Source organism: Macrobrachium rosenbergii, chromosome 2, assembly GCF_040412425.1.
Source record: "Macrobrachium rosenbergii isolate ZJJX-2024 chromosome 2, ASM4041242v1, whole genome shotgun sequence".
Taxonomy (NCBI): domain Eukaryota; kingdom Metazoa; phylum Arthropoda; class Malacostraca; order Decapoda; family Palaemonidae; genus Macrobrachium; species Macrobrachium rosenbergii.
Window position 1 is genome coordinate 73884612 of NC_089742.1, and position 13933 is coordinate 73898544.

Here is a 13933-nt window from a genome sequence, read left to right on the forward strand (position 1 = left end):
ACGACAGTCTCACTTCCCTGTCCAGGTGGTTGCTAACTGGGTCAATTCATTTTTATGTACTTGGGCTTAAGGACTTCAAACTTACAACAAACCATTCAAACAAGCAATTAGACAAAATATGGCGTTGCATACTGCGGCCCGTACGTGCATTTCAGCAAAATGTGCAATAATAGTCGTGTTTATGACGTGCCTTGTTCTGTAAGTTTCCACCATTCTGTCAAACTTGTAGAAACGGCGGGAGTTTGAAGCAAAAAAATCCTGTGCACTGAATATTTTTTCGCGACACTGCCATCCAAGAAGTGAACCAGAAGTCCTTTGTGCCCCAGTAGGAGCCAAACTTCTCTTTTTCCGGGGGAAGTGGGAGTGCAGGGGAGCAGACCAATCGATCGTCAAGGTGGTAAAAGAGGGCTACTGCATCCTGTTCTTTCGAGAGCCCTACTTTAGTGGCCTCTCTCATCGCCTTGACAGCCTACTGAAGAGACTCGGAGAAACATTTGGCCCTTTCGAAGGAAGTGTTCTTCTCAGAGCCATAGAGGAAGTCAAGGATGTTCACTCCCAGGGCTTCTGCAATCGTCTGTTTGTAGTCCCCAAAGTGTCAGGTTGGAGAACGGTCCTAGACATAAGCGCCCTCAATCACTTCGTAAGGAAGACAAAGTTCAAGATGGAGACGAACCAGTCGGTCATGACTTCCATTCACCCAGGCGATTAGAGGATCACGTTGGATATGCAAGATGCATACTTTCATATCCCCACTCCAATTTCCAGGAAGTATCTCGGGTTCGTCTTCCAGGGAAAAGTCTAATAACTGTTTTGGTGTCTCTGCTTTGGCTTCTCCATGACCCCTCAAGTATTCTCTCAAGTCCTCTCCCCTCTCGCCAAATGGCTCCACCTAGTCGGCATAAAGATCAGCCTTTACCTGGACAACTGGCTTCTTCAATCCCCTTCAAGAAGAGGTGCACAAAGGACCTTCAGACAACTCTCCAACTTTCTCAAGATCTAGGAATTCTTTTAAATCTCCAACTTTCTCAAGATCTAGGAATTCTTTTAAATCTCCAACTTTCTCTAGATCTAGGAATTCTTTTAAATCTCCAGAAGTCCCAGTTAGCCCCTACACAGGAGATTCTTTATTTGGGGATGATTCTCAGCTCTTGGACTTTTCATGTTCTTCCGTCCACCAAGAGAATCACAGACTGCCTCCAGACTATTCACAGTTTCCTCGCCCTTTCATCCTGTTTGGTCTGTCAGTGGATGAGCCTTCTAGGGACTCTATCGTCTATCGAGACCTTCGTCAAGTTGGGCAGACAGCACACGAGATCTCCAATTCTACCTCAAAGCCAACTGGGACAGGAAGACTTAACCGGACTCTGTCGTCTTTCCCATCACTCAGGAGATAAAATCGGACCTCCAATGGTGGCTGTCCGAAGGAAGACTTTCGCAAGGAAGATCTCTTCACCCTCCAGGCCCTGACCTAGACCCAGGAGGAAAGCAATCTTCATATCAATGTAAAGGAACTGAAGGCCATCCATCTAGGTCTCCAGCATTTCTCAGCCTCAACTCACAACAAGACAGAGGTTGTTCATGCGGACACCACCACCGCTCTGTCGTATATCAAAAAACAAGGGGCCAGACTGCCTACAACCTTCTATTTTGGGCGCACCAATATCAAGTGATGTTGGTCACTCGTTTCATTCAGGGAAATTAAACGTCCTGGCGGATGAGTTGAGCCGTCAGAAGCAGGTCATTCCTACCGAGTGGACCTTGGACTACAGGATCTGTGTCGACCTTTGGAGATTGTAGGGCAACTTGTCCCTAGACTTGTTTGCCACCTCAAGAAACAACTGGGTCCCTCTCTTCTGCTCTCCAGCACCGGATCCCCTGGCATGGGTAACGGACGCTATGCTCCTAGACTGGTCGGGCCTGGACCTTTATGCCTTCCAACACTTCAGCTTGGTGAGGGAAGTCCTGAACAAGTTCATGTCACACTGCAATATCTCATTGACACTTGTAGCACCGTTCTGGCCCACAAAGGAATGGCTCCTGGACCTTCTACGTCTTCTGGCACACTTCCCAAGGCCTTCCCCAAAGACCGTGACTACTCAAACAACCTCACTTCAAGAGATACAGGCAGTCCCGGTTCCTCGACGGTTCCGCTCTGACGTTCCTGAGTTACTGGCGGGCTTTTCAAATATATTCATCAGAAATTATTTCATGGCTTCAACGCATGTTCGGGGATTACGACGCGTAAATGCGCTTCGATCCGACGGAAGAAATATGGCCCCAAAATGGCAGAATAATCATAATTTGAAGGTTCTTTTGATGTAAAACTCAATAATAATGCAGTTTACATCGTTTTCAATGCACCCAGAGCATTAAAGTAAGGTTTTCTTATGATTTTTGACGATTTTCGGTAGATGTTCGGCTTACGCTGATTTTCGGTTACGACGTGGCGCAAGAACGGAACCCCTTCAAAACACCGCCTGTAGCAACAAAGGTCAACTCTTTTCTGACAGGCTTCAGACTGTCAGGAAACTCGTCAGAGTGAAAAGGTATTTCAAGAGCAGCTGCAGAAGCTATTGTGAAGTGCAGACGACAATCTACTTGCAACGTTTACCAGTCAAAGTGGACAGTGTTCCGTCAATGGTACCTCAGACATCACATCTCGTCTTCTGAGACATCTTTAACCCAGACTGCGAATTTTTTCCTTTACCTGAGGACCTCTAGGAGTCTATCCTCATCCACCATTAAAGGATAACGAACGATGCTTACCTCGGTTTTTAAACACAAGATGTATGGATCTTTCACCTAACCAGGATCTTAATGACCTCTTTAAGTCATTCGACACTTCCAAGCAGAAGAAATCTGATTTAGTGTCTTGGAACTTGGATGTAGTCCTCAAGTGGCTTACGGGTCCTCTTTGAGCCACTCGGTTCCACTTCCCTCAAGACCCTCTTTCTAGCAGCCCTGGCTACGGCCAAATGTGTAAGTGAACTGCACTTGATTAATAAGAGGGTGGGCTTCTCCCAAGGAGATGCAGTGCACTATTTCACCTTAGGCTTCTTAGCCAAGAATGAGGATCCTTCTAAGCCTCGCTCCTTCCATATTGAGAATTTAATGGATATCCTGGGCCCGGATGAAGAGGAGAGGGTTCTTTGCCCAGTCAGAGCCCTGAGGTAATATTTGCATAGGACCTAGATCTGAGGACCTGCTAGCAACCTCTGCTGTTCTGTCAAGAATCCTTCTCATCCTCTTTCAAAGAATGCCCTATTGTTCTTTACTGAGACCTAATCTCCAAAGCGCATTCCCGGATTCAGGAAGACTCTTTTCCTTTGATCAAAATTAGAGCTCATGAAGTCAGAGCAGTGGCTACCTCTCTCGCCTTCAAGCACAATTTATCCTTCTCATCCATTCTTCAGTCGACCTTTAGGAGGTGCAAGTTGATCTTCACGTCTCATTACTTGAAAGAAGTGGAAACAGTACTGTATTTGAAAACTGCAGCACCCTCGGACCATTAACAGTGGCTGGCATGGTATTGGGGGAAGAAGCATAGGAGAGATCCTGTCTCTCCGCCTTGATGCAGGGTGTCGAGATTTTGGGAAGCCGGGGGATACTTTTAAGTAGTGCCTGGAGTGCCCACCAGTTCTTTGGATGGGTAGTGGTCTGTTGTGTCAAGGTGGGTGACTGTTATCTGGTTGTTGGTTTGTGGTACTGTGCCCAGGGCAAGGGCAACTTTTTCCTGCATACGTCTTGTCAGCGATCAGGCATATCCTCCGCTGCAAGGCTTCCACTGATGTAGAGGTGCGTCTCAGCTCACTGCCGCACCACTGCAGGTTAAGATGAGCACCAATCAGAGGCAGTATTCACCTACAGTAGCTCTCTTACCAGGTAAGGAAGCAACAAGCATTGTTTCAATGCTAGCCATCCTTTCTAGTTCGTCATTACCACACTTAATGTTTGGAAGTAGAACTGTCCAATCACCCGACCCCCCCTTGCAATGTGGGACTTAGCTAAGTAATTGCTTGGTAAGTATTTTTATAATACTAAGTAATTGCTTGGTAAGTTACTTATATAAAAATAACATTTTTATAATAAAATAAAGTTTTATTTATACTTGCCAAGTAATTACTGAATCAGAGCCCTCCCTCCTCCCCTTTTTTCATGGCCTTTGCAGCAATAAATCAGAATGGTGCTGCTGGCAGTAAGTCGCTCCCACACTCCCATTGCAGTGGGTGGGACCTGTCACCCCCGCTTTGCAACTGATGCTTTACTGTGAATTTTGAATTTAGGATGCTGTGCGAGCATAATCGTTAGCTAAGTAATTACTAGGTAAGTATATATAGATATAAACTTTATTACAAAAATGTCATTTTTAACTTACAAAGACAACTATTCAAGGTTTTCTAGTGCAGGGTGCGAGAACATACTTTAAAATGTTAAAAATCTGGCAACTCATTCTTTGGAAAACCAGATTATTATGCAATTTCAGAAATTGCCCATTCTGAAGATATCTGATTCATAAAAAATTTCAGATAATGTAGGACTCAATGAAGGCTGCTTCAGTCCACTTGTCTTCTAGAAGATATCTGCCAGTCAACTTAGGTTTGTGGTATCACATTTTCAAAGCTTAGCTTTTCCAGTCAAGCTTGATAGTTAGTTTCCCGTACTCGAGACTCTAAATGGAGGACAATACAGACCAATTATTTCTGTGAGGCTGGGATACTTGTTCTTGTATTCTGATTGGAAGATATAGTGATGTCTTTCTTGGAAATGACTATGGTATGCTTAATGCTTTCATCTTTGCTTGCTGTAGCTGACATAATGCAAATAACAGAAAACAAGTACAATACTGTACAGGAGAAATTTTGCCAGAAATCATCAAAATATAACAATGCTGATTCACATGTCTGTAGAAGCAGACGGCAAGAATTCTGGCTCAATTGTTTACATTCCAACACCACCTGGTGGGAAAACAAACGACTGCAGATAGTCCTAACAGGTCAGCCAAGCATAATTTGAATTTTTTTAATGCCGATTGTACCTGATGGCATGAAGATGTAAGCTAACTTTAACAGTAAGACTCATTCTAAATAATATTCTCTTTTGTACTGTTATGTCTAATAATCATACTCAGACTCAACAAAGCTTCCACAGTACTGAAATTTTTTTGCTTTTTAATGGCTGACAGGCATATGCATCATAAAACACATCTTTCACTGATTGGTTACATCCAGAAAGTATCAATGCACTCGGTAAAATTGATCACTGTGTGATCAGTCGCTTGTTTGAATTATATGTGGGTGTTTGTGATACGCAATGTGTTACCCCAAGCATGTGGCTTTTGTTGCAGTGCCTGCAGCTTTGCAGGTGTTGTCAGTTGTGAGCATGTTGCTGTGTATTATTTGTATGACCCCACCCCGTCCTATGAGGGCGAGGAAGGTGTTGACCCTTCAACAGAAACTAGAAATCAAGAGAATTGAAATAAATTGGTCTATGGCACATATCATGGAGGAGTACGGCATTGTGCAGTTAACCTTACACGATATTAAAACTTCCCAGGACAAGCTGAAGAAGTATGCAATGGACTTTGGGAAGAAGACATCCAAGAGTCAGGCTCACAAGATCATGGCAAAAGACCAACGGAAGATATTGAACAGTTGACCTTGATCTGGTTTTCTTAGCAAATGGCAGATGGCAAGCACGTTAGTAGTGCTGAGTTGAAGGGGATGATACTCTTCAGCTCATCACTAACTGGTGGGCACCTCTCCAACATAACTGAGAACTGATTAAAAAGGGGTTCTGTTCCGACGGTGTGACGATAAGCGAAAATCGCCGATTCTTGGTTATCGGCTCCTCTGTTGGGCGCCAATATGCGATTATTGGCACCGATAAGGGGAAATCTGCGAATATCGGCACTCAAGTGCCGAAAAACCGGATCACTGATAACCAAGCCCGCCAATAACTGGGAACTGCCTGTATTTCTGTTCTTGAACTAAAATTAGCAACAATCCCTGAGCAATTTATGGACAAAATATATGCATTAATATAAATGTTTTCACTTTTTGCTTTTGCTTTTTAATAGTTCAAATACCAAATGTACACCTTAAACTATCATCCTATACCAAATATACCCTAAACTATCATATAAAACACTTTAATATCATTTCAAAGTCATCTTACAAAATTTTACTCTTAAAAATTTATGGCTTCCAGCCAAGTGTGAAAACTATTCAAGCTACCCCTATATTCAGGTACATCCATTTTCTCTCATACAGTATTGAAGCATTCCCACTTTCTTTTTTAGTACATAGGGGAAACACTGGGAAGTTAAGTACTGTACAGTACCTAAATATTTAATATGCATTGAAAAAAAATACAATTTTGCTGTGTTTACATTAACATTAATATTTGAAAATTAGTAAATCATTTTATTATAAAAAAAATGTATTTAATAATGAAAATAACATAAAAGCACAGTAATTAGTGAATATTTCTTGACAAAAAAATCCGTGAAATACCAAATTTTTCACGAATAATTCAGGGATAAATTCCACAGAAACAAATAGGTGAAGCCGCGAATCCCGAAACGCAAATGCGAGGGGGTTGACTGTAATTGTAAAATTCCCCAGCAAATATCAAAAAGTGTTTTTGCTGTTGCCCCTCTGTCCCCAGGCCACCTGCACAGATGAACATATGAAAATTAAATTCTCATTTATCCATAACTGTACAATTACCCAACAAATTGATATGTAAATTACTGTAATTTGCATATGTAAAAATTAAATTCTCATACCCGCAATTGTAAAATTCCCCAGCAAACTGATACGTATATTACAAAATTATTTAAGTAATAATAAAGTTCTCATTTACCCACAATTGTAAAATTCCCTAGCAAATATAGTCAAAAGTGTAAACATGTTTGAACTATTCCCCCTTTGTCCCTGGGCCTATACAGAATTCTCTCTGTCTCTCTCTCTCTCTCTCATATAAAAATGAGAATCACATTTACCCATAATTGTAAAATTCCCAAGCCAATTCATATGTAAATTACAAATTTATCTTAGTCAAAATTCCCCAACAAATGTGTATGACAATATATATATTCATTATAAATACCTGTAATTGTAAAATTTCCCAGTAAATTGATAAGTACAATGATATTTACAATATATTTTCCCTATAATTGATAAGTAAAAAAATATTTTTACTGCTTTGCAGACATAGTGTATAAATTCCCCAAGTTTTCTCTGTGACTCTCTCATTTTCTAAAACTCGACATAGCTATGGTATTATCTGAAGCAGTCTGAGAATAAGGGGACCTTACAGTCTGGTGGTATTATCTGAAGCAGTCTAAGAATAAGGGCACCTTGCAGTCTGGTGGTATTATCTGAAGCAGTGTAAGAATAAGGGCATCTTACAGTCTGGGCACCAGGTAGACACTAGTAGTCTTGACCTGCTTGCGCTGCTTGGTGTCTGCGCACACACAGCATAGCCTTTCTCCCTTAGCACTCGACTGTATTGGTGCCACATAAGCAAGGTGGTGCTTCTTGCACTACTGTTGGGGGGCAATGCATTCAATCTGCATTGCTGGCACCCTTCTACTGCTGCTCTGTGGCTGATGTGTGCTGTATTTGTCGACTAATTGCTTGCCGTCTCTCAGGGAGAAATCCCAAAAGGACAGGAACTGCCAGTTCTGTGCTTATGTAAATTATAAGCGTTCAGCAAACAGATATCGATGAGGTGAAGGAATGCATTTTTATACAACTTCAGTGTTTTTCTTACACACTCTATCATACCCATCTGTATATTTGATCTGTCGACAAGCTGCATGTTTTTCACGTAGTCAACAATCACAATTGGCTTCGTGACTAGGTCCCCCATAATGGTCACATCTCCCTGAGGCTGCTAGCATGCCAGTGTGTACCACAGTCAGTAAAGCAAATTCTTTTCTATCTTTCCATCTGGTGGCAAGGTGATGACCTTTCTTTCTAACCACCACATCTCCTTTCTTCATTCTTGGGGGAAGATGGGCATCCCTCTCCTTTTTCTGCATACAGTACAACCAGTCCGGTGGTGGTGTGTTGTGTAAATATTTACTTAGGCCACGGGCTGGTGTAGTAATTGTCTGTATACAGTTCAACATATGCCCATTCCCAAGATATGGGGCCATAACTGTTTTCACGATAGCGCTAGAGTTGCAAAAATGATTATTAGAGGAAATTTCAACATCCACTCCGGTATAAATAAAAACATCCATGACATATCCAGTTTTCCAGGCACAAATACTGTACATTTTATATCAAACTGGTGCCTCTTTGATCTGGTATACTGCTTGAAAACAAGTTGCCCCCTTGAACAACACAAGACTTTCATCAATCATAAAAATTTTCCTTATTTTCCACGGTCTACTGTTTGCACTGGGGTCTCATAAATCATTGTTTGTGAAGTGCAAAAACCTATAAATGGTCTGGTAACGATAACGAGGCATGACTTTTGGAAATGTTGGGGTATGAATAAACATATCTGTCAACCAATAATCCCTGACACGGTGCTTCAGTACATGGGGTGCGAGTAATGTTACTGTGAGGAATTCTATTATTTCCCTTTGGCTAACATTGTTCCACTTCTTCATCTTACAGGGGCCTTGCACTCTCCCAGCAACATGCTGCTCTTGGTAGCAATTTGTTTCGTCAGTGATGACTTGAATCACTTTATGAATGAAAAGCCTGAAGTAGTCTGATTCCTTGCTCTCATTAGTCAAGCTGCAGTTGGTCACTATTATTGCCAATCAAGTAAAAACAATCATTCAGCACACAGTCTTTTCCATCCATCCACCTACCACGTTCAGAAGCTCTACCAACGACGCACCACACATAGGCATATTTAGTGTTTACGATTATGCGGTACTGACAATGTAGGGGGAGGAAGGGTATGTAGTTACCGTTTTTACACCCGTAGAATGGTAACTCTGCACCATTTCTCCCTCTACGCTGTCGATGCTGGATTGACAATGTTGTCAATATCTGGATTCTGCCCTTACCCAACGGGGCATTGGTTATATTAATCCAAATAATCAAGAGATTGCTGTAGTATAAAATCTGGTTAGGTATAAGTACTGGTAATCTTAAGCTTCTGGGTAAATAATGGCCTGGGTAAACATATAATATCAAATAAAGTAATTGAAGTGTCTAATTTTTCTAATAATTTCTTTCTCTATACATGAAATGTCATGCAATAATCGTTGAATATTCATTATATGGGGATGATACTCTTCAGCTCATCACTAACTGGTGGGCACCTCTCCAACATAACTGAGAACTGATTAAAAAGGTCAAAGGTCCTCTGTTACAATCTGAATGATTGTCTGATGGTGGTTTGGGGCAATCAGCAGGTCTGGTTCTTTAGGGCATCTCATTGTGGGATCTTGGTTGGTGGTGTCACTTTGCTGCTGTTATTGAAACCCCATCTGGCTGTGACTGAAATTAAGGCAAAAACCATTGACTTTCGCACCCTATTACCTGATTCATGTGGGGGAAGTTCCAGCCAGTCAACAAGTGCCAGAGTACCATCCATAGCCTTAAAAACACTTACTTGCCCAACATCTCTGCATAAATATGACAAGAAAGTACTTCATGATTCACTAAATCTTCAACTTACCTGCTTTGGTGGTGTTGAACTGCAGCAAAACATTAATGGTAATATATTACACTTCCTGTGCTCTCATATGCAAGTGTATTTACATTAGTGATTTGTAAACGTTCCCAAGTGTGTCTATACCTTCCCTTTGATGAAGTGAATATTGGACAAATGGTATGTGACCTTTCCTCTACAGAAAAGGAACTATTAGAAAAAGAGAAAAAGTTTATTACAAGGTAAACTTCACTGATGCAGCCATAATTTTTAAAGAAACATGTTCATGAGGATCTCCTTACTAAAAACAATAATAAAAAAATATTATAATAGTAGAAGATGAATAATGTTAAGAATGAGAAGAACAGAACAACACAAGATAACATTATTCTTAACAATTAACATAGTGTAAGAGATACTTCCATTTCCAGTCTCAGACGTATTTGTTATGTTAACGAAACCCGGTAAGTTCCGTTGAGGTGCAAGTGTATTAGAATACAATTCTGTTTTATTAAAAAACCACTGGTTGTATCCCAATATTGTAGCAGTTCAGTTTCAATTTTATCTAGTTTCCTTTAACAGTCTTTGACAGAATATTAAGGTTTGCATATACTCATACAGTGCGTCACCGACTTTTGGCAGGTTTGATCTCACGTTGCTTTTTCTGCGCCATTAACAGCGTTTTATAGCATCATAACTTGATGTTGCATGAAGTTAAGCACCGTTGACAGCGCTAACGGGCAAGAATAAGCAACAAGTTAACAACGCTTACGGCGCTGTAACTTGGTTCAACATCAAGTTACGGCGCCAAACATCAAGTTATGGCACCGTAAGCACCAATAACTATGTAGAGGCATAAAATCTTTAAAAGTATTAACACCTAGGGAAAGAAAATATGGTATTAAAAAAAATTCATGTGGTGCCACTGTCCCCCAAAAAATGTTCACTTTCCGAAAGAATTAGTTCTAGGTGTTTACCATCAATGAGTGTGTCACAATTTTAGCAAAATGAACACACTCTGGATTAAAGCCAATCATAATGCATTGCAAAATAACAAAATTAGATATTACTGTATATGTCATACAAGCAAACAATAACAAACCTCATGCAAAATATTCTGATGTTTTAATGGTTCAAACTCGTAACAGGAAGATTAAAACTTCCCCTGTACTGTTCATAAACTTGCCATTTACATTATTTTTGTATAGTGTATTGTCTTCAGCAACCTTTGAAGAGCTTTGTACAGACTTTATAAAAAAATACCCTACTATGAATGTTTCTGTTCATATAAATGGAATATTGCAAAATACAGTATACTAACCTCTGTTGTATCTGGGAATAACTCACAAAAAGTTTTATTCTTAATATTATAGCTAAGACTTTGCTGAGCTAACTGCCTCTTTTCATAGTCACTAGTTTCTATACTTCCAAAAGTTGGTGATTTCTCTAGCTGCAAAAAAAAAGAATAAAAAATTAAGTGATAAAAAAGTCTAACAAAATTAATTAACATAGAGTTGGTGATTGATCTTAACATAACATGAATATAATGACAGGTAAACAATTAATGAAAAAATAAAAAAAATTTTTCATACAAACCCCTTATTTAATTAACCCACTGCTGAGGTCTTCAAATGCCCCAAAATACTTCCATCTACTGTACAGTTCAACAGAAAAAAGAAAGTGTTTTGGTAGCCCTGCGGATATGCCTATCGATTCCAGGGTTCTCAGCAGTAAACCACCTCACTTTTTGTGTAGTTTGGACTGATAACTGCATGGAATTGGTGGCTCTGAGAGGCAGATTATTTCTGGATCGGGGTCCCGTGTCACCCGGTGAAATAGTCCATTCAGCACTTATTTCTAGGTAATTCCGTTGCTAGATACCAGAGAAAGGTAAATGAAATGCTTGAGTTACTACCCCAGAAATGAAGCTCCACTAGATGGATGCGTGTGGAGAAGAATTGAACTAAAACACGGAACCTTATCTATAGAGATTCTAATGTCAAAAAGTCCCAGCGAGAGAGGTGCGATGCAAGCCCATGCACTACTCGCGAGGACTGTATACCAAGGCAACACTAGCGCGCATTCCATTTTAAGCACGTTTTTGATTCACCGTAATTTTCGTTGTGATCCTTATTTTTGTGCTCTATTTTGGATTTTTATGGCATCCTCCTGGTTCTTCTTCAATTACTTAGTACGGTGTTTTGTTGTTTTTAGAAGCGATTGAGGCTTCTTATTTTCCGCTAGTTTAATAATTAAAAGGAATTTATAACGCCCGTCTCGATCTCTACTCTCACGTCGTCTCATGACCTCTCTTGGTAGTCGGCATATTTGTTTTGTGTTTTTTATTTGTATCCCTTTTTTATTTGCAGGATGTTTACCATTAATGATCCTAACTTTGAGTGGGTTTGATTAATTTTTGTTTGTTCTGTACCCATTTACTGCAGAAGTGCTGTTTAGCGTTTAGGCTACAAGCTACCCCCTCGGGCCCATTCGCTTTTTATCATGGCTTCATTACGAGAGTGATTTTTATTACGGAAGTGATGTTTAGCGTTTAGGCTACGAGCTACCCACTCGGACCCACGTCGCCTTTATCATGGCTTCATTACGGGGTGATGTTTAGCGTTTAGGTCGAGCTACCTCCGGGCCATTAAGCTTTTTATTGTGGCTTCATTCGCAAAATGTTGTTGGCGTTTAGGCTATGAGCTTCCCCCTCACGGGCCCATTAAGCATTATCATGGCCTCATTATGCTTTATTTTTGTCACTCACTTCTCTTAGCCTTTGGGGATCTTATTTTCATTAGTACTGTTACGGTTTTTACTTTGTTTTATAATTTTGTTTTTGTGAATTTTTGTGTTTCTCTTCCTGGTCAAGTGCTGTCTTGCTGTTTAGGCTACGTGGTTCCCCCTCGGGCCTATTCGCTTCTTATTTTGGCTTTATTTTGCCTTGTTTTAGACTCACTTCTCTAAGTGTATGGGAACATGATTTTCATTGTTACATTTAATTTTTGACCTTGTGCTTGGATGCTTTTGAATTTTGTTAATTTTGGGATACTTTCATTTAGCTGGAGGCCGGTCATGTCCCTTCACGATCACGTTGTGTTGGGCCTGCCTATCCTCCTACATGTACCTTATAGACAATTTTGTTTTATTATGATTTTTTTGAGTTATTGGTTAGCCTTTACCCTCTCCTAGGCTTCCTTCCTTCCATCGTCAGTTAAGAGTTAGCCTAGGGTTGAAGCTGTAACACTTTTTCCTTCGGGAAAAATTCGTTAGGGAGGGGACGATCTCGATCTGTACGTATGAGTTTCATGTCGGTGATCTCGTTCTGTACATGTGTGTTTTATGTCTGGTGCTTCCCTTTGTTTGGTTTTGACTTGGATATATTGCCTACGTCCACCCTCTCCTGTTTGACACTCACTTAGGCTAATGTTCCTAATAAGTTAAGCTGGAATGGCGAGGGTTTACCTGCGTAGCCTATCTAGTTCAATCCTTCTTTGGGTTGCTTACCAATGGTGACCGGAGTGCTCTCACTCCTGTTCTACTTCTTTTACCGACTATATATATATGTTTGTTATTTTGTGGTTCAGAGCCCCCTTCTCTCCCTTTTTATCCTTTGCTCTCTCTCTCCCCTTGGTTTTGTTTTCAAAGTTTGTTAACTTTCAAGGCTTGAGCAATTATCCTTATTTTATGTTGTATCTAAATCCCTCCTCTGCATTGATTGATTGTCCTTCAGTGTGTCTGAGTTGGCACTCCACCTGGACCTGGAGGTGACCAGGGTGCTCTCCCCACTCCTGTTCACACTCCTTTTATCTTTCATTGCTCTCTGGCGTGAGGTTTTTGCCCGCCTCTCTTTTTCTCGCTCTTGTCGTGCAACACAGCTTACATAGGGGATCTGTAGATCTCTGGGCGCCGGGGAGTGCTGTCCACTGAGTGCAGCTGCTTTGGGTTGCCAACCTCCTGGCCTATCCTTCCCCCTTCCTTTCGTCGACTATTTCCTTCGTGGTGCTTCCCTACATGTTCGCACCTCACTGTTGGGATCTCATACGAGGCCAGTTAGCGTTTTCCCCACCTAACTGTCTTCTGCTTTATTTACTTTCAGCGTTCCCCCTCCTTTTTGCTACTACCTGTTTGGTGTTTTGTTATCTTGTTGGGCGCTCTCCTTGCTTACTGCTCTGACCCGGTTTAGTGTTTAAGCGGTCGGCGTTTTATTCCCCCCACGCTATCGCCGTTCAGGATATCCTCCTCGAGTTTTCCTCTCTTGTTTCCGGAGTGCGCCCACTTCAGCTGATTCATAACAATTCCCACATTT

At 41.0% G+C, this 13933-nt stretch overlaps 1 protein-coding gene across 3 annotated transcripts in view; it reads right to left on the minus strand.

Moving 5' to 3' along the window:
• LOC136848598 (ubiquitin-conjugating enzyme E2 J2-like) overlaps window positions 1–13933 on the minus strand; it is a 95519-nt gene that overhangs the window by 5179 nt on the left and 76407 nt on the right. For all 3 annotated transcript variants that reach the window (XM_067120985.1, XM_067120970.1, XM_067120977.1), the window contains exon 3: window positions 10946–11074. In XM_067120985.1, the coding sequence (XP_066977086.1) occupies window positions 10946–11074 (129 nt within the window). The remainder of the gene's footprint in view (window positions 1–10945; window positions 11075–13933) is intronic.